The 27,492-nt window shown below is 42.6% G+C and overlaps 1 protein-coding gene across 3 annotated transcripts; it reads left to right on the top strand.

Annotated features, from left to right (window-relative positions):
• Positions 1-1,892: 1,892 nt before the first annotated feature.
• Positions 1,893-27,255, top strand: farp2 (FERM, RhoGEF and pleckstrin domain protein 2). Of its 3 annotated transcripts, none has more exons than XM_088313053.1 (28): positions 1,893-2,078; positions 3,871-4,094; positions 9,544-9,648; positions 9,927-9,969; positions 10,045-10,123; positions 10,258-10,355; positions 10,571-10,685; positions 12,004-12,151; positions 12,240-12,335; positions 12,408-12,571; positions 12,816-12,884; positions 12,984-13,041; positions 13,300-13,552; positions 19,297-19,490; positions 19,808-19,897; positions 20,013-20,146; positions 20,448-20,529; positions 20,709-20,946; positions 21,161-21,291; positions 21,625-21,693; positions 22,429-22,518; positions 22,620-22,640; positions 23,360-23,442; positions 23,531-23,649; positions 25,201-25,334; positions 25,836-25,943; positions 26,148-26,299; positions 26,769-27,255. In XM_088313053.1, exons 2-28 carry the CDS (start codon positions 3,894-3,896, stop codon positions 26,878-26,880), a joined length of 3,186 nt encoding a protein of 1,061 aa, XP_088169179.1. In that variant the 5' UTR covers positions 1,893-2,078; positions 3,871-3,893; the 3' UTR covers positions 26,881-27,255. The 3 variants fall into 3 exon arrangements, with proteins under 3 accessions (XP_088169179.1, XP_088169177.1, XP_088169178.1); XM_088313051.1 differs by lacking the exon at positions 25,201-25,334 and adding an exon at positions 24,324-24,487 and having other exon boundaries at positions 1,900-2,078; XM_088313052.1 differs by lacking the exons at positions 22,620-22,640; positions 25,201-25,334 and adding an exon at positions 24,324-24,487 and having other exon boundaries at positions 1,917-2,078.
• Positions 27,256-27,492: the final 237 nt, after the last annotated feature.

Raw genomic sequence — 27,492 nt, 5'->3', positions numbered from 1 at the left:
AATTGGGATGAGACTACTTGAGTTGGACCGAATTGAATTTGCATCTCAAGGTACCACTCTTTAGTGATTAAGAATTTTGTGGAGAATTTTTATGAACTATCTAGTCCACTATAAAAACAGAATCCCCATGTAGTGATTAGTGAGGAAGGAATGAGACACTGATTCCCAGCACATCCTCAGGCAGCATTGTTACATGGATGTGATTATGACTCTCTCAACTCATCAATCGATAGTGTCTGAACAAAAGTCATGAGACATTGACACCAATCAATCACTCAATCAATCAGTGCCTTTGGTTGTCTTATCTTATCTTAATTCAAAGCCAATCATATACTTCCAGCTTTAATGGAAACATTTTGGGGAGGGCCTTATTCTGTTCCGAGCAGACAAAGCCAGGTCCATATAAAGACATGCTTGGATGAATTTGGGGCAGAAAAACAACCACAGGGCGAACAGAGACAGCGGATGACGATGATCGTTGACATCAAAATCTGACTGAACTGCAGTAAGTGTCATTTGCTGTTCTATGGTTATCATTACCTCACAGATGGACACACACACACAATGATTAAACACTTTTAACCTTGAAATATACAAAGTAGTGTAGAATTTAATTAATTATCCGACAGTAAATACAGTTGCCACATAAATTTCAATGACGCATATACTTTATAAAACTCTATATGTTTTATACAAACAACATTAATATTGGGAAAACGTCCACTGTCCCGTTTTGACATTGAAATGCAGTACAACAAAAATAACATTGTTCCCAGTGTGCTAACTTAAATATAAAGAAATATTAAAATTTGGCCAGAGGTATGCCCTATAGTGTATTTTTTTCCAAGATGTTTGTGTTTTCTGAAAGTGAGTCATAAATAAAGTCTATTATTGTTCATAATTTTCAAGGAAATAATGCATGTATCTTAAATGTCAAATGTCTTTCACTTATAGAGCGCTTTTTCACCAATTAACCAAATTCAGACATAGACAAGATGTAATATTATCAAATATAAATTAATACACATATAATAATATCAAACACAATACATTATGTATGTTGTAGATCTACATTTATTGAATGTTTACCCTTCTTCAATATTGAGACACTATTTACCCTGCCAAGTCAGTTATTTAGCATTGTGGCAACTTTTGCTTTTTACTTTCACCAAAAATATGCCCAAAATATTTGTTTAAATTTTACTTCCAATTAGGTTATGTTTTTGTTTTGTTTTTGTGCAGCTGTTTTATTTAAAATGTTTTGAATGTTGATTACAAATACAAGTTGACGTTATTATGAATGATGATTTTGATTAAGTTATTTATACATCTTAACCACCAATTCAGGCGCGTATAGAATAGACAGATATTATACATAACAATATAACACATTAATTATCGACATGAGGCGACTGACAGCAGTCGTCGCCACGTAGCAACGGCGATTCCACTGCACCAGGGGGCGCTGCTTGCCACAAGTACCATTTCGACGCCTTTTGACTCGCGTTTAGATTGATTTTTTTAAGTACTTTCTCTCCAACAACTAACTTGACTCTTGAATTCGCTTCGAATTGGCTTTTCATGGCGAAAATAGTCGTTAACTTGCCACACAACCTCTTTGGAGTAACGTGTCTTAATTTGTCGTAAAACCTGTTTGGATGTCACCGTGAACTCTAACCCAGTTGAAGACACAGTGACTGGGGGCAAGATTAATTATATGACAAGTCCTGCGCTGGTTTGGAAGCATGAAATTTTAGCCCCCCAAAATAGGCAGCTATATTTTTATTTATATATTTTTTTAGAATTTACCGACATTTTTTGGGAAACATGTTAATCCCTCCCGTCCATCACGGATAATTTGAGCCGAGAATGGGGAGGGAGGGAGTCAAACTGGGCAAATGATCCAGACGCGACATCTAAGCCAATAAGAGGCCGAGTTGGCGCTCCGCTGCCAATCAGAAAACCGCGTCGGAAGCGCACTTACTTTGGACGACGGGCCGGGGCCATGGACAGGACGAGCAGTTCTTTCGTAAAAATCTCAAACTTTTAACAGCCTTCTTTCGACACCAGCCCGTACGGTAAGTGTCTTTATCTTAAAAACAAAGTCACATTCACTTTCTTATGTGCTGCGCCACGTTTATGTCATCGTCAAGGTAGCTAAAATCTCGTGAGTTCGAGCTTCTGAAGCCGAAAAAAACAACGCCACGTTAAACTTTTTTTTCCACCCGTGCGAATATGACATTTAACTCGTATGGCTCGTTTTTTTTTTAACATTGCTCATTGGGACTCTGACGCAGCGAAGCGTTTCTAAAAAAAAAAAACATTATTTGTGTATTTTTTTTAAACTTCGGAGGTGGAGATTAATCTTTTAGTTGTGTTGCCTTGATTGTCTTAAATATAAGAGTTCCACTCAAAATAGAAGGCCACATTAAGAGTGGTGTACTATGAGTTATGTTGGGTTATTTAAATTCATCCATTATATGGACGTAAAGTTAAAATGCAAGCGATTTACATTAGATAATTGTTTCATTGTGAGTGCAACTGTAAAATGGATGACATCCAGATGGTGAAGCACACAGCCTGAATCCTAACCATATGTCATATAAAAACAGTCAACTTTCACTTTTCTCAGGCGTTTGAGACCACACGGAAAAATTATGTTAATAATTGCCTTTATTAATAGTTTAAACCCAAAATATACCCCTGAACTAGGCTCCCAAACTCGCCTTACATGTACCCCATTTGCAAGAGGAAAAAGGTAATGTTTTGTCTGAAACTAATTTGATAACATCAATATTTAATAACTTTAAAAACGATTAAAAAATAATATAGCATGAACTAAATCTACTGAGTTATATTACACTTTTGAAGTGAAAGATGCTGCGGCAGAAGATCTTTTGATGCCACAAAATTCTGGTTGGAGAATGAGTATCGGGAGGCGCAGCAACATGGCACTCATTCACTAGCAAGACACGAATGGCCAATCCTCCAGTTAATATGTGGTGCCTTGTCTTCATGATCAAAAGAGTGCTGCGTCTGCACGCTGTCTTGGTGGCCTAATTTCATTTTGGGACATTTTGTACATAACACCCCACATGCACCGTCAGGGATGGCAAAGGTTTGAGAGGAAGTACAGATCCACCCCGAGAGCAGTTCAGCGCTCATGTCTCTGGCTCTTTAAAAATACTGGGCATGGCGTTGGTTTTTAATGTCACCTACGTGGCGTGTCCCATCTCAAACTGTCAACCACTCCTTGTCCCTGAAATGTTCACTGCACATGTGCGCCTGTCTGCTTGTTCTTGTGCATGACAAAACTTGTGCAAGTTCACTTTTTGTAGAAATTGTCATATAACATGCCAGTTTGGACCTTGTGATTGACCCCCATGCAAATTTTTGTCATGCATTCTGGCATTGTTTTTCTTTGTGTTTTCCTCATTGTCAAGTGTGTGTCTGCTGTGTGGCAGTGAGTATACACGCGTTAAGTCTGCTTGAGTTCCTCGTAGGCATAGCGAATGTCCACAGAGCTGATGGCGTTTAAACCAGCAATGAAATAGTACAGAAAGAGCACCGGAGAGGATACCTGCGCCGGTTAGCATTAGTGCTACTGTACACAGCTGCGCCTCATTAATAAAGACAAAAAAATATTTGCATGTGCCCATCAACGAATGTGAAACTGTCATACCGAACCGTTTTTCAATTTCCATTCCACAGCTGGTGTGTATGGGGGCGAGTGAGTGCCGATTCACACAGTGGCGAGCATGAATGATGGTGATAACCATTTATCGATCGTATTATCGCGACAGGCCTACCGTCATTTCTTTTGCAGTCATTTCTCACATAGAGACTCTTGTTTGTCTTCTTTTCTGAAAGGAGCTGCTCACTTGGACGCAGTCATGGGGGAAATCGAGGGGTCCTACCGGGTCCTGCAGACCCCGGGCACACGACTGGGCGCCCAGTTCAACGCAGGCATCAGCACATTGGAGCCGGGCCAGAGCCTCAACACCAACGTGGTGGTGGCCGGCAAGGGTCTGAGTCGGGGGCTTCAGGTCCGCGTTCAGGGTCTAGACGAGTCCCAGGAGTTCTTCGATTTAGACGTGAGTGTTTCTTTCGCCTTCGTCGCACGCTGGGATAAGACTGCTGTTAGTTAGCCGTGCACAGCAGGGCCGCGTTTGACCCTGTTTGTGTGTTGGTGACAGCTGCAATGTGGCTTTGCCGCGAAAATCCCTTCCCCTCCGTCTTATGCCGTCTAATTTACCATCTCCCCGCTGTTGAAGTTGGAGGCGCATTCCTCTGAGTTTGACGTATTGTCTTTGCCGAGGACATCGGCTCTTTTGATTGGATAATGATTGGGTGTATTGTTGTCTCAGTCTGATGATTTTAGTATCTGTAAGGCCGAATGGATTTTTTCTGTGTAATGATTAGCGCAAACTTAATCATTGCTGAGTCATGTCCACTCACCTTTTGGGACACGTGTAGCTAGGGCAAGATGATATGGCCTTTAAATAAAAGCTTTTTATTTTAACCTCCAAGCTTTTTTCATTGGCATTAACTTTGCTTTTTTTCTTAACACATACTGTAAAAATAGATGTGTCCTCTTTAATGAATAATATATATATATTTTTTTGTCAAAACATGTACTGTATGCAAAAACGGCGACGACAACATTAAAATGAAGCGTTCACATGCTTGTTGCATTCAAATAATTAACAAATAATTCCAAAGCCAAAATTAGAAGTTCTTTATCCTGTTTTGAGGAAAGGGACTTGAGAGGGAAGTCGCCACTGATGTGCTTTCCTGTCGGCCCGCGATCGGCTTTCCAACTTGCTGCAGTCGTCATTCACATAGGAAGCAATAAGGAAGCCAATAGAAATGAGCCTCTTTCCTGTCTTTTTAAGTCAGGCCGGTGTTAAATCTCCGGTGTGAAAGAAGCATTCAAGACTCCCTGATGACGTGTAATTAAATACTTCACCCTAATAAATCCTCAAGTCGCCTCAGCAGTTAGGATTCTGTGGTGCACTGCTGAGATGAACATTTTATAATCTAACTTGCCATATGTTGTCTCAAAACCTGTAACTAATAGTCAAGCTTAATTAGTTTCGATGTGGGTCCATGCAGAGATGGAAGGATTTTATTTTTTTTGGAAGACTTGAGATGGATTTAAACTGCCTTGAACTTGACCTTCATGTTTTATATGTTGAAAAATGTACATTTTTCTTCTTCCTGTGTAAGAAAACATCTGTGTCCATGCGTAAAAAAAATTAATTTCTTGGACAAGTACAAATAAGAGGATGATATCGTCAACACGTTTGAAATGGCCTTCCTGACATCTGGGCATCTGAGGTGTAACGGTAGCGCCAACATTCATTTGCCTGTGCCTTTACAGTGGAATGTTTGTACAGATGTTGTGTTAGCTGGATGCGGGTCAATGTCAGAAACAAATTCTTTCGACACAAAGGGGGCGTAGGCAGTAAGTGGAGTGTTAAACTTCACACAGTGGTGTCCCGCTATCTCCTTACACACTTGTGGCATTCCACCTTTACACTTTTCAGTACGATTACGATTTTAATGTAGTTCGTGTGGTCAAGCACGGTTGTGTGCGGGTGACGCGTTCAAAGGGAAAATTGTGCTTCTCCTCACCGGGGTTTGCTCATGCGACCCGTTTGTGGCGTCACGTTGCCGATTGCTAGTCTGCGTCGGGAATTTACTTAATACGTCACATGCAGCAGCAGTAAAGCACACACAGACACGCAGTGTGATGACATAAACAATCGAGGACAATCGCATTGCAGTCTGTAAGGACGGAGACGTATACAACACAACCAGCTTCCAGACCGAGCCAAAGGCGACCTGGCTTGGAGAATGGGAAGCAAAGAAGTTGGCTGTCTGGTGAGCGTATTGACTTGTTTACAGCTGTTGAACTGTAAACCAAGATAGCATTCATCAGCCGAAGTAATGAAGCAACCCCCGTGAGGGTCCCCCTGCAAGTAAAAGCACGTGAGACTTGCAGAGTGGGGGGAACGCGACATTTTGTGTTCTGTCTGAACCAAGCATTAGACGCTTGGTGCCTTGGACCGAGCAAGCATGCAGAAGTTCAGGAAAGCAAGACGTATGTGTGTCTTTGACCCTGTCGCGCAGGCTGTAATCTGCCAAGAAACAAGATGGCTTCTGAGTGCCTCTCTTCATTCTGTGCGAGGCATCGTGGGCCGGTCTTGTCTTTTTTTTGTATAGAAGCACTGTTGAGTCAAGAAAGTTGTTTCTAATGCATGCTTGACTTACAGTAGAACTTGTTCCAAATGTTTAGTGTTTGGCCTGAGGAGCAGCTGTAGCTCTTTTTCTTTTTTCTTTTCCTTTTTTAATTCCAGGATTGTGCCCTTTTCCTGTGCGCCGTGTACAAGAATAGACACCAAATTGCAGTGGCGAATGGTTGAAATGGTTGTGGCCTTTCAAGCGACCGCCCTCCCTCACTCATCGTTTTGCCGTCCATGTGAACTGATGCGTTTTGCCGAGTGTGTGAATGCTGACAGTCGTGCAATCACACTGTCGTCGGTTCACGCGACGGAAAATGGGAAGTGGGGAAAAAAGTGGCTCAGAATGGATGTAACCATGTTTTAATTATTTAAAAACACTTTAGAACCCGTCGTTTGACTTGAAATAACTCGTAAGCGTGGTGTGGTTGAGAATCACTGGCCTCAGGTGCTGCACCGGTTATTTTATTATCTGCACTTTTAAATGGATTTTTTTAGCCTACATTGACTTGCATGGTGGGTTTTGCTCCTAGGCCCCTCCCGCCGGCGGCGCGGGAGAGAAAGCCTGGCCTTGTGGTCACCGAAACACAGGCTCCTTTGATGCGGCGCGCAGCCTTGCCCCTCCGCCGGGCCTTCACTCGCATGCGGAGCCTCGCCGCGTACAGACGGAGCTGCATTCATTCGATGTGGACGGGCTCTGCTTTTAGGCAAACAAGCACATAAATAGCGAGGTTGGCAACCACAAGGCGTGCACAAGGAAGAGGAGGAGGGAGGGAGTACAAAGTTTGAGCTGGTCGGCAGGGAGGGGGGAGGGGGACGGAAGCAAAGTTTGGGTCAGGAATTTTAACCACAGGGGGAGAAAGCGTTACAGCGGTGTTGTGGATTATGCAACAGGTTTAATGTTATCATATGCTATTGCTCGTTTTAATGCACAGCAAAGAGTTACTTGTTTGGCACCAGCTGTTTTTTTGTGTTTTCTTTCATTAGATTGTGCAAATGATGTCGAAGGTTGGACCTGATCCAGGTTACACAGGTGCACCGAGTAGACTAGCATCTGATCCTGATTACTGCGTATTCTCACACATGTCTTCGCCAGCTGCGTATGGAAAACAAACGTGCGCTGTGGTTGTTTGAACTGGCTAACGGTAACTGGGTCTGTGCAGTAAACGCTTTACTAGCTCACTGGGTTGTTGATGGAAGTTCCACCCTCGATTGAAGACCCCATCGAGACACGTCATCTCCCGGCCGAACAGATGCTTTGTCCTAATCTGCGGCCGCCACTTTCTCTGAACGTGATTGCGTGACCCGCTCACCCGCCTTAGCGCTCGACTTCTGAGACATGCCGCTTCCCGACACGACACTGCGTCGCGGATTTATGTGAAATTACAAATGGCAGATGTGCTTTTTAGGTCGCAGCCCGCGCATTCATTTGCTTTTCGGCTTGTGTTGTTGATGCACTCGTCTTGCCTTTTAAACTCAACTTCACTCCGTCAAGGTAAAGATATTGCCCCAACTGTTGTCCCTCAGATGTCTCAAGTTGGTTTAAAATGCTGTTGCTCAAATCTTAACTGGAACACGTAAGAGGGAGCACGTCTCCCGTTCTGGCTGCCTGTGCTTGTTTCGAATTAATTTGACGATTCTGCTGTAGTTTTCAAATCTCAAACTAGTTTCACCCCACCTTACCTCTCTTGAGCTACAACCCTGAACGCCTGCCTGTTGCTTCAGGTCATCTGACCAGCTGTTCCTAGAACTAGCTAAGTCTAAGCAGACTTTTGATCTCCCGGTGCTCATTAGACAAGCCCCTCGGCTGCCATACTTAAAACCCATTTTCATACTCGGGCGTTAATGACATTTGGGCCCTCATTTTTATTTTTTATTTATTTATTTTTTTCTCAGCTATGATGAGGGATAACCTGCGAGCATTGTGACGGGCAAATTTCTTAGCGTGTGCCAAGCTAGTGACATTTCGAGCGTCAAACTTTACACAAACTTTACACCTCAAGGTGAAATCCTCTTCCTCATTGAGCGTGTCTGAAAATGCTTGGGTCGGCTTTGTACACCAATTGCTTGTCTGTACCTTTCACTGTGAATCCATCTTTGTGTTCATGAAAGCAGGCCAGACATTGGTGCATACTGAATTACTCTACATCCTCGCTCTGTGAACTTTGCAGAATGTTGTAACGTGAGACAAAACACCTCAGAATGTTCCTCCCAATTGCAGCGTCTGGATTGTGAGTCAAAGACGATTTGTGGAAAATATGTAATGGCAGATTTTATTCTTTGGTTTGGGCCCGACTGAAATGTGACACAGTGGACTCGTGGGAAAAATGTAAAACTCTGTATTAGATGTTGTCAGATAATCATTTGTAGTGTTTTTTTTTGTGTGTGTTAAATGGGTCGAATACGCTACATCTTAAGTTGACTTGTGCTACTTTTAACATTGTGGGCCACTTTAACCCCCCTCGCCCGTTTTTTAAAAATACTATTTTACATTACAAGCAGATGTCTGAGGCTATAATTTTGCCTGCTACATGTCCAAACCTCAAGTGACGTGTGTGCTCCGTACGTAGTAATTAGTTAGTTTGCCCAGAGAAAATAAACCCGGAAGGAGCCCGCCAGGAGCCACACTTGGGCACGCTTCCTGCTCGCATTGATGGGAACGTGCGACCGTTTGCCGTTATTTACTTGCTTGTCAACGTGGGGGGGAAAAAAATTATATGAACGGACACATGGAACATTTACGGGTGCAGACATTTGTTTTCTTGTTGGGATATGTAATAGAGAATTGATTTATTTCTCTGTTGGCCCTGCCCACCCATCAAGTGTGAAATTGCACAACCAAGTAAATGAATTGGTGAAAAACAAGTCTGTGAGTGAGCGATTCACAATTTTGCTGGATTGTTATGTCACATGCCAGATATCTTACATAATCTTCTAGCCACACGATTTCTCTGTTCATAAATTGGCAGCATGACTTGGCGAGGATCGAGCACCATTTTAAACTATACAGGCTCGGCACTAGATTAGAAACCCACGGACCCACCCACAGCCTTGTGTGTTCTTATGAAGTTTATATCGACTTCATTACAGAAGCAAATCCCTTCAAGTCAGCCATGTTTTATTGGGTTTAGGTCTGATTTAGGCCATTCTAAAATGCCGTTGTTGATTTTGGATGAATGCTTGCTGCGCAAACTCCTCTTTATCAGACATGTTGAAGGTTTTTTTATTGTGCTGTTGACACTGGGATGGGATCATTACTACAAATATTTTTCTTTTTCTTTTTTCCTTGTTCTTTCAGCCAAGAGCTTTCGGACAGAATCTTCTCTCTGAGGTGTTTCTGCGAGGCAATCTCATGGAGAGTGATTACTTTGGGCTGGAGTTTCAGAACATGCAGTCGAACTGGGTGTGTAGATCTATGTCACTACACACGCGCGCGCGCGCGCACACACACACACTGTGATCAAACTGTCAAAGGCAAACTGCATCTCAAAGCCTTGAAAATTGACAGTTTGGTGATGACAAGAAGATAAAATGTGAAGTATTTATACTGCAAAATGCACAATTGGTTCAAACGGCCGGCCAAAGTCTTGGTGGGATGTGTACCAATATTTTTGCATGTATAATTGCATAATCCTGGTTGGTGGTCATCCCGAAGTCAATTATCTGTTTGTGTCCGTTCAGCTTTGGCTGGAGCCCACCAAACTCATTGTGAAGCAAGTCAGAAGTAAGTTTGAATAACATTAATATGGACTTCATAACACCGGATACGGTGTAATCTAATGTTTTGTTTGGTTTTCAGGACCAGCAAATTCTCTGTTTAGACTAGCTGTGAAATTCTTCCCCCCAGACCCTGGTCAGCTGCAGGAAGAGTTCACCAGGTCCGAAATTACAAACTCGCAAATCACAACAAAGAACAAGCCAGCCGCTGGACTTGATTTTAGGATTGTACACGCAACCTGATGCTGTTTATTTTGACACTAACCCCGGGTTTTATTATGAATTTCTTTTGTAGGTATTTGTTCTCCCTGCAGATGAAAAGGGATTTGATGGAGGGACGCTTGATCTGCACAGAAAATACCGGAGCTCTTCTTGCTTCTCACCTCGTCCAATGTACGCTTAAAAAAAAATGTTTGGCTATCATTAAAGTCAAATGCATTTTTTTTTCGTGATGAACTGAAATGTTGTGAAATGAATGTAATTGTTGAAATGTAAATTGTGCGTCCAATGATACAAATGAATTTCATTACATTTGAACCCCTTCCGTTCAAAAAAACAAATCACTATCTGAACGCAATTAATGGAATAATCCCGTCTTTCATCCCCAGCCGAAATCGGCGACTATGACGCGGCCGCCGACCGAGACTTCCTGATGAACAATAAACTGCTGCCGTACCAAGAGAAGGTCCTGGAGGCCATTGTGGACTTCCACCGCAGACACCTGTAAGTGTTTGGCTTCTTGCTGGTGACCTCTCCAAGTTCACACGCATTTATTTATTTATTTTTTTTCTGCCTTGGTGGTTTAACGTTGAAGGCTTGTGCGTTAGTTTTCAGTTATCCTTCTAGAACGTTTGTTGGATATGATTCAGACATTTTATGATGCTTTGTATTTATTTGTGCATAATATGGTCATTTTTTATAATTTACATTATTTTTTTATTTTAAATGGTGTCTTTATTTTCTTTGGATTAATATTGAAAGTATTGTTCCTATTTTAATCTCGTTTAGATTTGATAATATAAATATTATTTCATGGCTTTACTTTGAGTGACCGAATTTGCCATTTTAAACACATAAGGTTTGTAAAGTGAATACCTTATGTATTTTATTTACTCCTATATTTTAATTCTATTTATATTTATTTTTTCTATGCTCATCATTTATTTTTTTATTTATTTTGAGGGACTGTATTCGGTCTCTTTAAACACAAAATAAGGCTAGTGAAGTTTATATACTTGCTATTTTATTTCCTCCTATATATTCATTGTATTCGTATTTCAATAAATATATATATATGTGGTTTGTTTTAGTTATTGTATTGTTTTTACTTCATGCAGTGACCTTATTTTGCATCTTTAGTTAGTAAAGGGTGCATTTGTGCACTTTTCCCACTGCCATTCCACTCCAACAGTGTCTCTCTTCAACTCTGTGCACTAGTTTTCTAATCTCTTCCCTCGCTTGCCAGAGTGGAAGTACAAGCGGCCTAATCCCCCACCCTCCTCAGTCTGCCTCTCTGTCCTGGGTCTATTAGCCTTAAGGCCAGTAGGGCAGCAGGGGAGGACCCTAAGGAGATTTAACCGCTTAACGGATCACCCAAATTAGAATGTGGTGATGATTGGACGAATATGTCCTTCCATTTTTGTAATCACTCTTTTTCCCTCCTATTTATAGTAATGGTGCATAAAATCCTGGAAGTTCGAATGGTTTTCAGTTGGCTGCATTTCACGTAAAAGTCCGCATAGGCTTTATGTTTAAAATTGGACAGCAGTTCGCCGATTTTTGGTTTGATGCAGCAGTTTTGTAGAGCGTGTCAGCGCTTGAAAATCTGAAAGAAAAAAAAAAGTTTGCCCTCTACACCATAATAAGAAAGTCTCAAGGACCCTGTGCCTGAAATTGAACAGGAAGTTGGCTGTTTTGGTTCATAGTGTCTAAGACAAAAGTGGCTCAAGGTCTGAGCCTTGCAGCACTCCATTTGTTGTTTATTGTCCCGTTTGACAAATGCTGGCGTGTGTAAAAGGATTTGTTTGTTGACCCCATTCAGTGGCCAGACCCCCGCCGAATCGGACTTCCAAATCTTAGAGATCGCTCGTAAACTGGAGATGTATGGCGTGCGCTTCCACCCGGCGGCCGACCGGGAAGGCACCAAGATCAACCTGGCTGTGGCTCACATGGGCCTCCAGGTCTTTCAGGTGAATTTCTGTCCACTCACTCGGTCACATGTTTGGTTACAACAAAACTCCTGTCTGAATATGCCCGGCGTGGTTTGTTTTCTTCCAGGGCCACACCAAAATAAATACCTTCAATTGGTCCAAGATTCGCAAACTGAGTTTCAAGAGGAAGCGCTTCCTTATCAAGCTCCACCCAGAAGTTCACGTACGTATGAAAGCGCATAGATGGCTTATCTAAGGTCAGATTTGATGGACGTGGTCTCTCTTTTGGTTCCAGGGCCCACATCAAGACACTCTTGAGTTCATGATGGGCAGCAGGGACCAGTGCAAGGTCTTCTGGAAGATCTGTGTGGAGTATCACTCCTTTTTCCGTCTCTTTGACCAACCCCAACCAAAACCCAAGACCATACTTTTTACAAGAGGCTCTTCTTTCCGATACAGGTATGGTTTGATTAGTGTTTTATTGCTACCTTTCTCGAAGACCCTCTGAAATATAATCGAATGAATATACGCCTTGGTTAACGCTCTTTGGTCATCCTTGATCCAGCCCGTTTTCTTTTGAACAAAATCTTCAGCCAGCATATTGGTATTTTTATCAATACTTTGCACTTAAAAATGTATCTGGCCATTATACTATAAGGCAAACAATATTTTCATGTTCTTGATTGTAGTTTGTTCCTTTCAGTGGGCGGACACAGAAACAGCTTGTGGAGTACGTGAGGGAAAACGGAGCCAAGAGAACACCGTATCAGAGGTTTGTGTTTATTTGAAATTAACCAATTAGTTTTTTTTTTTTTCCGTTGGTTATCAGATGATCTCACAATGTCTTGATAATACATCTGATATTTGGCAGGAGGAACAGTAAAATACAAACGTCATCTCGCTCCCTTACCATAGATGTGCCAAAGCAGGTCAGTCAGTTTGGTTCTCATCTAAAACAAAATGATTTGTACAATGTGACCAGAACATGAGGTACCCCATGAGATTCATTGCATCAGCTGCCTTTACAAAGATTAAGCTGGAGCTCTTCGACGTACTAGATACTTTGAAGAGCTCCAGTGCGTCTGCAATACTGAATGTTTATGATATCTGGTAGCAAGAACTAAATGTTGCCGGAACTGTAGGTTGAAAAGTGATTTTGTCATCACGGTCTTTTGTTGTGGTCGCAGAGTTTGTCGTTCAACGAGCGTCTCCGGACGCCGTGCTCCCCTCCCTCGTCCTCGGTGTCCTTCCACTCGCCGCACATCTCCAGCATCAGCCCGCGAAAAGACCACCCAGTTTACCACCATCAGCAGCAGCCAACTTCACCCGCCATGCCGCCCTCGCCGGTGTCACCTCAACAACAGCAGCAGCAGCCTCACATCCCCCCGAAGGAAGAAGTCGTCAACGGCGCCAATCCCCCGACTCACTACTCTTTCCCAGGTGCTCCAACCACCGCTTACTTCAGCCCCGCGTTTGTGTGTGTAGAGGGTGGCACCCCGCAGATGCAGGCGCCCAGAAATGAGGCTAGTCAGCCTTTTGTTCGGAGGGCAGGCAGGAAGGGGGTTCTCACGCCCGAGGCGTTCGAGGCCGAGCTTTTGCGTACCAAACAAATGTTCTCTCCACTACGCGTCACCGAGGAGTTTATAGATGACGATCCCACGCAAATGTCCTTCTACGGCGGCGGGGTGGAGGCCTACCCTTACGGGCAGAATGAAAATGTGGAGCCGTTTGATTACGAACGCGAGTCGGCTAAGAACGGCCTCTTCAGCGTGGGGATCGAAGACATGAACGGCAGTGTCAACCCCTTCCCCGACAACGTGGTGGGTCATTCCGAGACCAGCTCCTTGCTCAACAACCGTTCCGAGTGCAGCTCCCTGGACAACCTGGGACTCAGTTCCGCAGGCGAGTCCATGTCGGCCGCTCCAGACTCGACCTCTTCGCTGCGTCTGCCGGGCTCAGACGTCCAGTCGGAGGCCAGCTCCATGGTCAACTTCCCGGCGTGCTCGGTGCGCTCCGAGAGCAGCTCGGCCGTGCAGTTCAGCGACTTGGTAGAGCAGCTGGAGCAGCTCAGCTACCCGCCCACCGCTACCGAGGGCTCCGGGAACGGCAGCTCCGACTCCGACTCCGACTGGGGCTCAGACAGCGTCCTGCCGCCGGAGCAGAACCTGTTTTATAGCAGCTCGCTCACCGGAAATGCTGGAATTGAGAACTTTCTCCTTCAGTGCCAAAACTTGCAGGCCCTGGCCCTCACAGACCCTCCTGGACCTGCGCAAATTTAGTTAAAATTTGAACAAAACCTTAGCGTAATCAAAAATACTGTTTTGACAAATGCAAACAGGTCTCAATAGCCACAAGATTCACAAACGCTAAATCTTGGTACTTGTACGGTAGTTTGTGGCGCTAAACGGAGTCCAATCCGTCACTCCAGATTCTGCCTCAAAGGTTCCTGGACCTCTGGATAATACTACTCCACCGGTCGTTTTTTGGTCTTGGAACTGAAGTCTGACAAATTAGGGACGCAAAAGCGTGTCACTGTGGCTGCTAGTTTACACAAAAATGTTATTTTGGATCCTGGTAATGCAAAAACAGCACTTCTGACTAAAGTTCTTGGTACGGGCAAAATAGTTCCTGGAATTAAATCAGACAATAGTTGTAACAGTCCAATGCTTTGCCCTAAAGTTACTGGTTCTGGGGTAAAGTTTGCTGTAGGCACTTACAGACCCAGTCGGTCCTTCAGGAAAAAAACAAAAACATTTTGCTTTGGTGGATATCGTTTACACAGTAAATACTGTTTTAGGCTCAAAACCTGCATTCGCATCTAAAGTTCTTGGAACTTTTATTCTTGGCACTTGTACAATATTCCTCTTCCGCCAATGGTTCCTGGACCTTTGGAAAGTGCTACAGCTCCTAGAATGGTCTTCCTTTGGCCTGGGACTCAAGGCAGACAAGAGTCCCCATGGTGCAAGCACCCAATGGTTTTCCTGAAGTTTCTGGTCTTGGAGTATAGTTCCTGTTGGCCATCGCCCTCGCTGAGCCCACCTGGTCCAGTTAATTTATGGGCCCAATTAGATAAAAATCTACATATGAAGTGGTCAGCCTTCCCGGGGAAGCATTTGTGACACTGCCGACTGCTGGCCTGGCATGCGTATTACTGCATGCTACAATGTTGTGATCTGTACGGAAAACCTCTTTTTTTTTTTTTTTTTTTTTAACTGAAGTAACATTTACATTGATACACGTCAAGCAGCACTTCTTCTCCTTAACTATTATAACATCTGCTGCATACTGTTGGGTGGAATCCTCTCGTGTCCAAAATCACTACTTTCAGGAATTCCTAAAAAAAAATGCAGTGTTACTTAAGTTAGCAAACACTGCATTGTTCATGTCGGTATTATCCCTTATTATATAATCTGTACATAATTTACCTTTTGTGGCTTCCGTCAGCATTGAAGCATTGCAGCTATCCATTTGTAACATGTTCACTCATTGTCTTTAAAAAGAACGAAAAAAAAGACTTTCAGTCTTGTGGCAAAGGCAACCCACTCGGCCTCCACAGAGGTAAAAGTTTTTTTCGACACTTCTCAGACAGTTCAGGCATTCAAGAAAGTTAAAGGATTTGTTCTTCACCTATTTTCTGCACTTTAACATTGTTAATGTAACCTGAAATAGACGATAGTAGGACATACGAGATTTCCGCCCCACAGTGATGATACTAAATAGCCATTGCCGCATAGGAATTGTATCATTGCAAAGTAGTTGCAATTGAAGATTTATTTTACTCTTATTTTGCGGATATCCAGACACATGCAAGAAACTATTTCTGCACGTGTTGCTTTGTAAAAAGTGTGTATAAATATTATTTCTACTTGTATTACTCTACTTGGTGTGGTTTGTAAATCCTGATCATAAGGGATGGCTGGTATCTTGTCCTTGGTGCTTCTTGGTTGTGACTTATCGAGTCTTAGGCTGGAGTTGGAAGTAATTGCAGTGAACCTTTGCTGACACCTGCTGGTTAAAACAGCAGTTGTTGGAGTTCTGTAACGGTGAATATCGACCACTGCTTAATTTGGTGCATTGAAGAATATCGGCTGCAGTTGAGCCATTTTGTCCCTTGTGAATGTATCCGCATAAAAGACTCATTGTGGACTTGTAGATGTGACGCTTGTGGGTCATTGTAGCACTAGTGTGTCAAGATGTGGTCTTTGGGGCCTATCGAGGGTTTTGGCATGAGTTAATTTCAGGGTTTTCTTTGCATGTTACCGTTTGAATATTTTCATGAGTAGTGTAGAGCTACAAAGAGTGTCCTCTCCCTATATAGATGCACCCTTTTCCCCACTCAGGGAAACGCCATGACCTTTTACTGGAGCCATATTGCCTGACTAGTTGGAGCTATGAGTTTTAATTGTGGCGAGTCGTCAAACTTTGCTAACGTGTTTAGCCACACACTATGATTAAATGCTCCAATGTTTAGTAGTAATCGGACAAATTCTCTCTGACAAGTCTATGGTGGACTTGTGGAAATGGTCAAATCAGTCTTAAAATGGCGGCTTCAGTCAAAAATGGCAGACTTCCTGTATCTTCATGGGCACTGCTTCTTGAGAGTTTTTTTTCTATGTGGTGCTTGATTTTTTTTTTTTGCTTTCTACTGAATATTCATTGATCTGTGTTAAAGAGCATGTACAATGGTGCCTTGAGATAAGAGTTTAATTCATTCAACTTCAACCAGTTACCACTAAACCAATTTAATAAACCAATGTTAAATCCATACCCTTTTTAATTAAATGGAAATGCCATAATTTTTTTTCCAGCCCTTCAAAAACAACAATTTAACAATGTTTCTTTTTGTAAAAAAAAATATAAATATATTTTTAAAAATGTATTCATAAAAATATATAATATAATGAATGTAAAGAGTACAGTAATATTTTATGTTGCGCATCATTAAATGCTTCAATTCAATTTTATTGCGCTGTTCCTTCTGGTGTGCCCACCTAGGCCACTAGAGGGCAGACTAATACAAGACTCACCGCTACGCTCAGTGACTCAATAAGATGTAAGATTAGTAGAGGATCAAGAATATATCCCTTGGAGTTTTGTGATACTGTCTCTATGGTTTGCGTTACAAACTGTGTTCAAATATCCATTGCCGATAGGATTATAACTTTGACTATCGATGCTAATTGTTAGCACGTTAAAATATCTGATCAGCGACTCGTATCTCAAAAAGCCCGTAAGTCGGGTCACTCATATCTTGAAGCACCACTGTACACATCATAACATGGTTGACATCTAATTCTGTGTAATGCGCAATCGTGCCTCTCAAACTTTTGCAAAGTCTTCTGCCACAGAAGTAACATCAACCATCAGCCTTCTGCACACCAGCTTCAAATAAGCGGTTATTACTATGCAGTGATGCAACCTCTATATAAGGAAGTGTACCTTTTTGTTGATTACATTTTTTTGAGTACGTGTGTGTGCAGCACTTGCGATCACCTCTTTCTCAGTTGTACGTTTTTTCTTAGTATGGTTTATCATCGAGTATTTGCAGTTTTATTGTCACTGTGACCTAATAATTATTCCTGCTTATTTAACTCACGAGTCAGATGTCACATTGGTGACCGTACAGACGTTTTTTGTACAATTAAAAAATTAATAATAATCGCAACAATGAACAATATCTTAAATTATTTTATTGCAGTCTCATTTATTTGAAAAAGTTGATCCTACAAACTCACTTTCCATCCCCACTGTTAGATTCTCAAAAGGCAGGGCTGACAGTTACTGTATCCACTTACTTAGACATCTGCTCAGCACCACAACCGCCGGCTAATCTCCAACACGTGTGTATTTTTAAGTCCAGATGTCCTTTAACTGTTTTGTATGTTTCTCTCAAGAAGAATAAAGACAAGTACCACTCATGTTGGACTTAAACATTATTTTTGGAGATACCTGTAGGAATCCACTTTTGACACCACAAATATATCTTTCCACCTTTTGATACTTAATTTTTGGAGGGAAAAAAGAGAACAAAACACGCATAATTGTTTCTATTACAGTTCAAGACCGCAACTGGATTGACCGGATGCTAGTTTTGTGTGCTAGAGTGTTTTTTTTCTATTTGGACTAGCTCGTAGTCAAAGTCATTCCAAAAAAAAAAAAAGCTGCCCCTCCCTACTGTCTGGTGCAGGCCCGTTGTAGATAAACTATAAACAACTCCACGCCCTCCAGACGGACCACATTCCTGATTAGTCGCGAGCAATTGTTTCCGGGTCACAGAGAGACTTTTTTTCTTTCTCTTCCCTTTCTCCTTCCTCCACTCCCACCCCCTTTTTCTTTCTTTTTTTTTTTCTGGGTGTTGTATTTGGACAAGTGGAAGAGCAGCTGTGTTCTGACCTAAGAGGAGGATGTTGGGAGTTGTGCAGTTTTTGTTGTGGTTTGATTTGGATTCTGAGTCTGAATCAGCCGTTCTTCTCGCTGAGGCTTGTCCAAACAATGGAAAATGTGGGAAACATTAGGCGCTTTTTCATTGACCACAGGAATTTAACCCAGAAAATTTTGGAGGAGCGTTTTTACCGCAGAAATTATTGTATCATCACTATCTCTGCCCATTTAACAACTGAAGTCTGCTGTGTTTCCTCATATCAGCGCAACACCTTGTGCAATGGAAATAAACAAAACGACTGCAAATAATCTACAGAGTAAACAAAACGAAGCCACATGACGCGCGGGCACGTACGGGTGTGTGCAATGGTTGTCTTGTGATTAATGTGATTACTTCCTCGTGTTAACCGCCAGCTTGCACAATAGAAACAGAACACTAGACGTAATTCAGTCGAAATAAAACAAAGACAAATCCTCGTCATGCGGTCCACTCAAAGACATGAAGTACTATTGTAAACAAATTACTTGTGTAGTCAGACTGGAAATTATCCTCAAAGTAAAGAAAATTGGGGGAAAAATACTTGTGCTGGGTTTAAGATGGCCGGTTTAATTATTTATATGCATGTATACGTTATGTATTTGTATCGTGTAAAATAATCAGAAGTTTAGCCGTAATTGCAATATTGAAGGGGTGGAAAAAATAAATTGGATTGTTTTTCAAAATTGTTCAGCAACACAAAAAAATAAAGAAATGCGTTTCTCTAGTTTGACAAGTGTGTCTTTATCGTTGTCATTGTGTGCAGACATGGCTTTGGACAGCCCCCACCTGTCCCCCTTGGACGCCGCCCCCCGTTCCCTGTCGCCCTCCTTCCAGATGTCCACACTCAGCCTGCCGGGCCAGGCGGCCGCCAACGTCTCCTCGCCCCTGCAAAGCCCCGTCCTGAGCGAGGTGGGCAGCAATGCCAGACTAGAGGAGGAGGAGGAGGGCAGGAGGAAGGTATACGCCCCCCCCACCACCACCACCTTGCCTCACAGTAATCCCCCCCACCCATGTTAACATTTTTATTGTCGTAATTGGTAAATTAATATAAAAATTAGAAATGCGAGGGAATTATTTTGTTTAAATAAACTATTTTTTCTCACCACCAAATGATCTGGCCTAATTTTGCTTTTAGAAAAATCAAATGTTACCCTTAAGCACCTGGGTCTAATTCCAAAATGTACCTCCTGAAAAGTGTTTACTAGCTGCAGCAGAAGTGTGTGCCTCGTCCTGAGATTTTTTTTTTTAAACATTATATTCATTTTGCTCCTCAGAGGTATCCCGCCGACAAGGCCTACTTTATTGCCAAAGAGATTTTGACCACCGAGAGAACCTACCTGAAGGACCTGGAAGTCATCACTGTGGTGAGTGGCTATATTAACATTGGCGGTCGTGAAGGCGTTATAAGCCTAAAAATAACATCCGTACGTTTCAACTCCCAAATTTTGGCGGGAAATCTGAAATCCCATTTTTGATCAGTGGTTCCGCAGTGCGGTGCTCAAGGAGAACGCCATGCCCGACGGCCTGATGACACTGCTGTTCTCCAACATTGACCCGATTTATGAGTTCCATCGTGGCTTCCTGAACGAGCTGGATCAGCGGCTGGCTCTTTGGTAAATCCAAGATACTAAAATAACTTTGCATTCACTTCGCAAAGCAAAAAGTCAAATCCTCTAATCCAGGTTAATCTGGAGCAAACAAAGATAGGTGGCTAAATTTGCTAAGGCCACGGTGGGGATATGCCGTTATTTCCATATAGCCGATAAATAAAAGTATTTTTATTGTACTGCAATTACGTACAGATGCGATAAATTACTTTAGTCTAAACGAAGCTCCTAAAACTTGTCTGTGATTGGTCATCCTGAGTTTTCGGGTGAAAGGAAAACCAATTTTTTTTTTTTTCATCTCCTGCAGGGAGGGACGCTCTAATGCTCACGTCAAAGGTGACTACCAGAGGATCGGTGACGTGATGCTGAAGAATATGTCTGCTCTCAAGGTGCGATTTCACCTATTTACTGCTCCCAGATTTGATCCTCCTTACCACCTCTTAACGGGCTTTTATTAGAATCATGACACAGGCCTACTATGCCACTATTTTAATCTTTTGCGTTTTTTTTTTTTAAGATCATATTTGACGTATCATGTTTAACAATGACTGTGACTACCCCTCCTCAGGGCTTTACTGGCTACCTGCAGAAGCACGACGAGGTGCTTACGGAGCTGGAGAAGGCCAGCAAGCGCCTGAAGAAGCTGGAGACGGTCTATAAAGAGTTTGAGCTTCAGAAAGTGTGTTACCTGCCACTCAACACCTTCCTGCTCAAGCCCATCCAGCGCCTCATGCACTACAAGCTCATCCTGGAGCGCCTGTGCAAGCACTACGGGCCCGCCCACCGGCACCACACCGACTGCAAAGGTAAATGAATGCACAAAAAAAAAAAGCTTCAGAAATGAAAATTTAACACTGGTGATCAAAACGTGTACATTATTTTTACCCATTGAAATATAATTAATCTGTTACATGCTCTGATGAAAATCAAAATACAACAAAACATTTGTTTGGGTCTTTTCATGATAAAATTGCCATTAATGACAGAATGTAATTAAATAAAAAAATATTTTATGTGCAGAGGCTCTCAAGGAGGTGGCGGAGATCGCGGTGCAGCTTCATAGCAGTCTCATCCGCCTGGAGAACTTCCAGAAGCTCACTGAGCTGCAACGGGACCTCATTGGGATCGACAACTTAACGGCAGCGGGGAGGGTGAGTTGCGTTTTCAAGTTGGTGTTGAGGTTTCACGTTAGGGTGTGGGTTTCAAGCCTCGGTTAAAGTTTCAAAATAATCAAGGCTTGAATTTAAAATGCGGGTTACTTTTTCAAGATAGGGTTTATAACATTTCAAATTGGGGTTTAAAGCCTGAGTTGTGACTTCAAATGAGGGTTGCACTCTGATGTTTGGTTTTCCTTTGGGTTTCAAATCAGGTGTAGGATTTTTCATTTGGTTTTCATGTCAGGGTTAATTGAGAGCACTGTCTTAATTGTGGCATAAATGAAGTGCTGTGACTCTCTGTCTGTCTGTCTGTCTGTCTCTCTGAAGGAGTTCATACGGGAGGGCTGCCTGTACAAGCTGACCAAGAAGGGACTGCAGCAACGAATGTTCTTCCTGGTGAGGAATACCAACAATTAGATTCACCAAACCTTTTTAATGGCAAATTTTCTTACTTTGTTTTTTTGCTTCCTGTACTGCATAGAGTTGGACTAACATCAGTTCTTGACATTAGTAGACAAGAAGCCTTTTGTTTGTATTTTTTAACCACAAGGACCACATTTTGCGCTTACATTACTAACACAAAGGTGCCAGGGGAAATGTCTTAGACAGGCTAACGAATAGGATTGTTAGTTGCGGTGTTATAGCCTTTTAAGCAACGGCTATTTGAACACAAATGGTTCAACTCATGTAGAAAACCATTTTAAGAATACTGGCATATTTATTTATTCTCCTTAAAAGACAATGAATATCACTTCTGCTCAGTGGTCACTCAAGCATGGTTGTGAAACTATTGTCTCAGTTATGACTGTTTTATACTGCCTCCTGGTGGCCATCTCGCAAACAACAGAGAGCTTCAATGAATTAAGCATGATGTACAAACTGAGAAAGGGAATAGGGGAGAGAGAGAGGGATCAGCAAAAATTGTCCCTTTTTTGCCAATTTCAAAAGAGCTAAACCAACTCGTACAATTTGTTGCAAATGGTATATTATTACTGATATGTTTATTGACAAAGTCTGACAAGAATCTCCACCCTTGGGAGGTTTCATTAAATTCACTTTAACACAACTAAAATAATTTGACTGAAATAATTCCAGACAGGTAGACATTGAAGTGTTTTTCTTTTCTGTCAGTTCTCAGACATGCTCCTCTACACCAGCAAAGGCGTCACGGCAACCAATCAGTTCAAAGTGCACGGACAACTGCCCCTCCATGGCATGATCGTGAGTATTTTTTTTTTTTTGTACAAGGGGATCAAAAGAAAGCGTGACGTGTGGGTTTGAGCTAACGTTTGGGTGTCTCTGCTTTCAATCGCCGGCCGCAGCTCATAATTCTGGACGCTCCGGTAAGTCTGATGAGCTGTCACTCGGCTCACTTGGACAACCGATAACCGATATACCTCCTCGTCTTTTTCTTCCTCAGCTTCCTTTTACTGACTTCCTTCCATAATAGCCGAGAGTTCGCCTTACACATACTCCTGGCAATCCAGAATAAGACATGAAATGTCCCAAAAATGGGTTAGGGTTGGGTATTAATTCAGGATTAATGTTTCAAGTTAGGCTTTTGATGTTGAATGGCAATGTTAAATTTTCCAGTTCGGGTTTTGAGACATGGATTGGAATTACAGTTTCAGACTAGGGATTTGATTTTAAATTAGGGTTGTTTTAAATCCAGGTTAAGGTTTTAAGTAAGTGTTGAAATCATGGTTGCAAGAATGTCTGAGTTTGGAATTTGAAATTCATACCACTGGTATGGTTTTAGGTTAGTGTTAGGGATTAGGTCAAAGTGAGAGGTCGTGTTGTCATGGTGTTTTTTTTTTGTTTCGGGTTAGGTTTGCAAGCATATATTAGGCTGTTACGTTAGTTTTTTAAGTCCGGGTGGATGTTTTTAAGGTAGGGTTTCAAGTCAGGGTTTCATCAATGGTTTCAAATTACTTTTTATTTATTGATTCAAACAAAGTTTAGGGTTTCATGTGGTGTCCAAACAGGGTATAAAACTCGGCTAATCGCGTTTCAAAGTAGGGCATCAACTGGTATGTGATTTTTGTGTTGCTTGCATCCAAAGGTGGAGGAGAGTGAGAAGGAGTGGGCGGTGCCTCACTGCTTCACCATCTACTCTGCACACAGGACCATCGTGGTGGCGGCCAGGTCTGTAACGTCACTTCCTGTCCGTTCGTGACATCACTTCCTGTTGGTTTGCACGTCGGCCCATCATCTGTTGTTTGTGTTCACACAGCTCCAAGGTGGAGATGAGCAAGTGGATCGAGGATCTCAACATGGCCATCGACTTGGCCAGAAAGTGTCAGGAGAAGTCCGGCGTCTTCCTGGATGGAGGCCTCGCCGATCACTCCAATCGTAAGAGAGAGAATGAGTCATGTGACCTGGAGCTTGGACACTTTATTAGGAACCCCTAATATCCAATATCAAATAAAGAAATTAGGATTTCAAATGTGGCTCAGTGTTTCAAATTAGGGTTTTTAGGAAGTGGGTAGGGTTTGAAATGAGCGTTTCAAATTAGGTTTTTGAGGGTTTTAAACGATGTTTGGATTTCAAGATAGTTAGATTTCAAATTTGGGCTTTCCAGGGTTAGTGATTCACATTAGCATCAGGGTTTCAAGCAGAATACAGGATTTTAATTTACATCATGTAACTTCGTTTTTTAGGTTTTAAGACGGGGTTAGGGTTTCAAATTAGGTTTTTAAAATATGGTGAGTGAACGCTTTGGGTTTTAAGCCATTGTTGGCATTTCATATTGGCTTGTAAAGTCTCATATAAGATCTGCAGATAGGGTTAGGGTTTGGGCTATGGTTAGGGCTTCAGATTAGGGTTTTAAAACAGGTTGGATTAAAATAAGGCATCAAGCCAAGTTTGCATTTTAAATCAGTGCTTGATACATTGTGCAGGTGTACCTAATGAAGTGTCTGGTGAGTGTATTAGCTTCCCGTCCTGCCTCACCCTCGACCTCGCTCACCTCCTTCCATCCCTCCTTCCCTCCTCGCTTCCTCCCCGGCCTCCTCCCCGGCGCTCAGGGTCTTCGGACGAGGTTTCTCTGGAGCAGGAGTCCGAGGACGACATGAACTCGTCGCACACGTCTCTGGACAAGCAGACCCACCACCGAGCCAACACCACCATGCACGTGTGCTGGCACCGCAACACCAGCGTGTCCATGTCAGACCACAGCCTGGCTGTGGAGGTACTGCTGCCGCGTGACACCCAACCACTTTGCGTCAGACTCACGCACGCACGCACATGCGCCCGAGGCAGGAACGCGTTTTCATGTCGTCAAGTAGACATCGCTGACGTTCTGATGGATGACCTCTTTTCTTCTCTTCTGTTACTGTGGAACACACTAGCTTCCAGTTTCTCTCTATTGTAACTCTCTCGACTGTCTCATGAACTCTTCCTCTCCAATGTTACTTTCTCAACAATATAACATCCTCCTCACTTGTCTAACACACTAAATCTTCAACTTTCTCACTTGTGCAAAACACCAATTCCTTCTTTTCCTCAGTGCAACACATGAATGCTTCCACTTCCTCACTAGTGTCACATGCTAGGTCTTCCCCTTTTACCATATTGTAACACACAAACTCTTTAGTGTAACACAAACGCTAGCATTACACAACTCTTTGTAACACTTACTCGCTGGTGTGACTAGAAGCAGCCTTCTTCCTTTCCAGCGTTACACGCTCACACTCCTCCACAGGGTATCACGCCAACTCTCCAATGAAAACCGGGAAACCACGTAACATAAACTTCCTCTTCCTGTCCTCTGTGACACGCCCACTTTTCCTGTAGCACTCCTGTGTGTAACCCATTAACGCTGTTTCTCTTTGGCGTAACACACTAACATTTCTTCGTCCTCTTCTTTTTTTCCTGTCTTGTTTTCCCGACCGTCGCGTTCAGTTTCTCCCGCCGCTTCGCCTGAGCTGCCTCCTCGCTACCTTCTGGGTCAGGGCCAGAGACCAAACACCATCACACACGTTTGCTGGTACCGCAACCAGAACCTCTCGCTCACCGATTACCTGCGCATGAACCAGGTACCGCCACAGGAGTGGACGGAGTTCTAGATAGCCTTGCGCAGAGAATTTGGTTTTTACTTGGTGATTCTTAACGAAGTGTTCCCTCACCTGGTACTTGAAATGGATACACACACACACACACACACCCCCGCACGCACGCACATGTATACACCTACAACAAAACAGATAAATTACATTTTTTGTTATTTTTTTATGCATCTATTTTTGTGCCTTTTTTATTTATAATGCCCGGGGAAAATCGTCTAACATGTGTTGACTAAATCGGTTCGATGATTATTCTGTGCTATAATCCTTGCCCTCATTTGTGGTGTCTCCTCCTCACTTGGGAATTTAAGTAACAACACTGAGCTGTTATGTAAATTGTGGCATCATGTGAAGATAGGTTCTTGAGTTGTAGACCATGTTATTACCTTGCTAATGTTATGTTGTTGTGGTAGAGATGTTCATAATTCCAATGTGGCTGAATATATTCAATAAATGCTGTGATGTGGTGTGCAGAACCAGTTGTCGGGGTACCTTCTCAGGAAGTTCAAGAACAGCAACGGCTGGCAGAAGCTTTGGGTGGTTTTCACCAACTTCTGCTTGTTCTTCTACAAGACCCACCAGGTGCGGTAGCACACTCATGCAACAGAAACAGTTGAACAGTGGCCAATTTTCTCGATTTTATTCCGATGCGGTAACAATTATTCTCAAAGGACACAATGGAACTAGAAATCACCTGCCACCATCATCACAAGTCCTTTTGCATTTTCTGATATTTTTGGATTGAGATTTCCTTTTGTTTATTAGTATTTGTGTGGCTTTGCTCAGGATGACTTCCCACTGGCGAGCTTGCCGTTGCTGGGCTACACAGTGAGCATGCCCGAGGAGGCGGACGCCATCCTCAAGGATTACGTCTTCAAGCTGCAATTCAAGTCGCACGTGTACTTTTTCCGGGCTGAAAGCGAGTACACCTTCGAGAGGTCAGTATCTCCTTTGCTATGCTTTGTCATCTACATGTGCACACTTGGGATTGTCACAAATTTCTACAAGGTAATTTTTTTTTTCTAATTTATGAATCACTTTTGTCTTGTATTTTTCCCCTCAATATTTTCCGGAATAAATCTCTGTAAAAAATGTTTCACAGTTTAAATTTTAAATAAGTCTGACTAATTATATATTGTATTAAAAAAGTGTGTTGTGTGTATTTCTATGCCCTTTTCCCATTTTTTAATCATTTTTCCATTTAAATTGACAAATTGTAGCAATTATTTTTTTTAATTAAGAATGTTTATCTGATGACCAGTCCACAAACCACACCTCCAGCTGAATGTGCATACCCCCCTGCCTTTTGTGGGGTTTTTTTTGTATTTATGTGTTTATTTTGTTGTTGTTGTGAATATATATTTATATAATAGCACCTGACCGCTAACAGCCACGTTACACTCTCAGATGGATGGAGGTGATCAAGAGCGCAGCCAGTGCCACAGGCCGTGTGAGTCTCTTGGTCCCCACCAAAGGAGATGGAGAGGGCGGCCTCCCCACCGAGATGAACGGAAGCTGACGCAGTGGACTCCACGTCTGCATGCCTCCTTACATTAACCACCTTAACATTGATTACTGCGCGGAGGCTCTTTTCAAGTGTTACAGGACCAACTTAGCAAAAAGGGTGTAGCAGGTCTAATGTTGAAGGAGCTGAGATGTGAAGGCGACAACGAAGAAGAAGGTTCCTGAAAGTGCACACGAAAGACTTGAGTGCGTCGGTGCTGCTGTTCGTGCTGGCGTTGAATCAGTATTTTTGATTAACCAAGGCTGGTCCCTGCTAAGATGGATGCTCTTAAACAATTCATGCCGCATTGTGTCGTCTCGTAACACGAGAGGCCGTCTTAAGCGTCTGATCACGTTAGAAGGCGCAACGGTCTAGTCAGTCGTCTTATTTATTGTGTTGTGCGGGTTTGTGCGTGCGTGCGTGTGTGTGGGGAGCCTGCTTATTTAGTGCTGTTGATTGTCTTTTAAACGCCGTCGAATAAAACGATCATTTCAGACTGCATACTGAACTTGCGCATCTCCTTTCACACACACACTGATGGGGGGGGAAAAGGTGTTAATTTTTATTTAAAAATGTGAATATATATATACACACACACACATATATATATATATATATATATATATA

Source organism: Idiotropiscis lumnitzeri, chromosome 13 (genome assembly GCF_059441095.1).
Source record: "Idiotropiscis lumnitzeri isolate Australia: NSW breed Sydney's pygmy pipehorse chromosome 13, RoL_Ilum_1.0, whole genome shotgun sequence".
In the NCBI taxonomy this organism is placed as follows: domain Eukaryota; kingdom Metazoa; phylum Chordata; class Actinopteri; order Syngnathiformes; family Syngnathidae; genus Idiotropiscis; species Idiotropiscis lumnitzeri.
The sequence above is the reverse complement of the archived record's forward strand: the minus strand, read 5'-3'. Positions and strand labels throughout refer to the sequence as shown.

What these genes read in the sequence shown, in the direction of transcription:
- farp2 (XM_088313051.1), top strand. Translation starts at nt 3,894, where the DNA reads ATGGGGGAAATCGAGGGGTCCTACCGGGTCCTGCAGACCCCGGGCACA. An exon ending in GACTTCCACCGCAGACACCT is followed by an intron (nt 10,686 to 12,003) that starts GTAAGTGTTTGG and finishes GACCCCATTCAG; the next exon opens with TGGCCAGACCCCCGCCGAAT. An exon ending in ACCTGGAAGTCATCACTGTG is followed by an intron (nt 19,898 to 20,012) that starts GTGAGTGGCTAT and finishes ATTTTTGATCAG; the next exon opens with TGGTTCCGCAGTGCGGTGCT.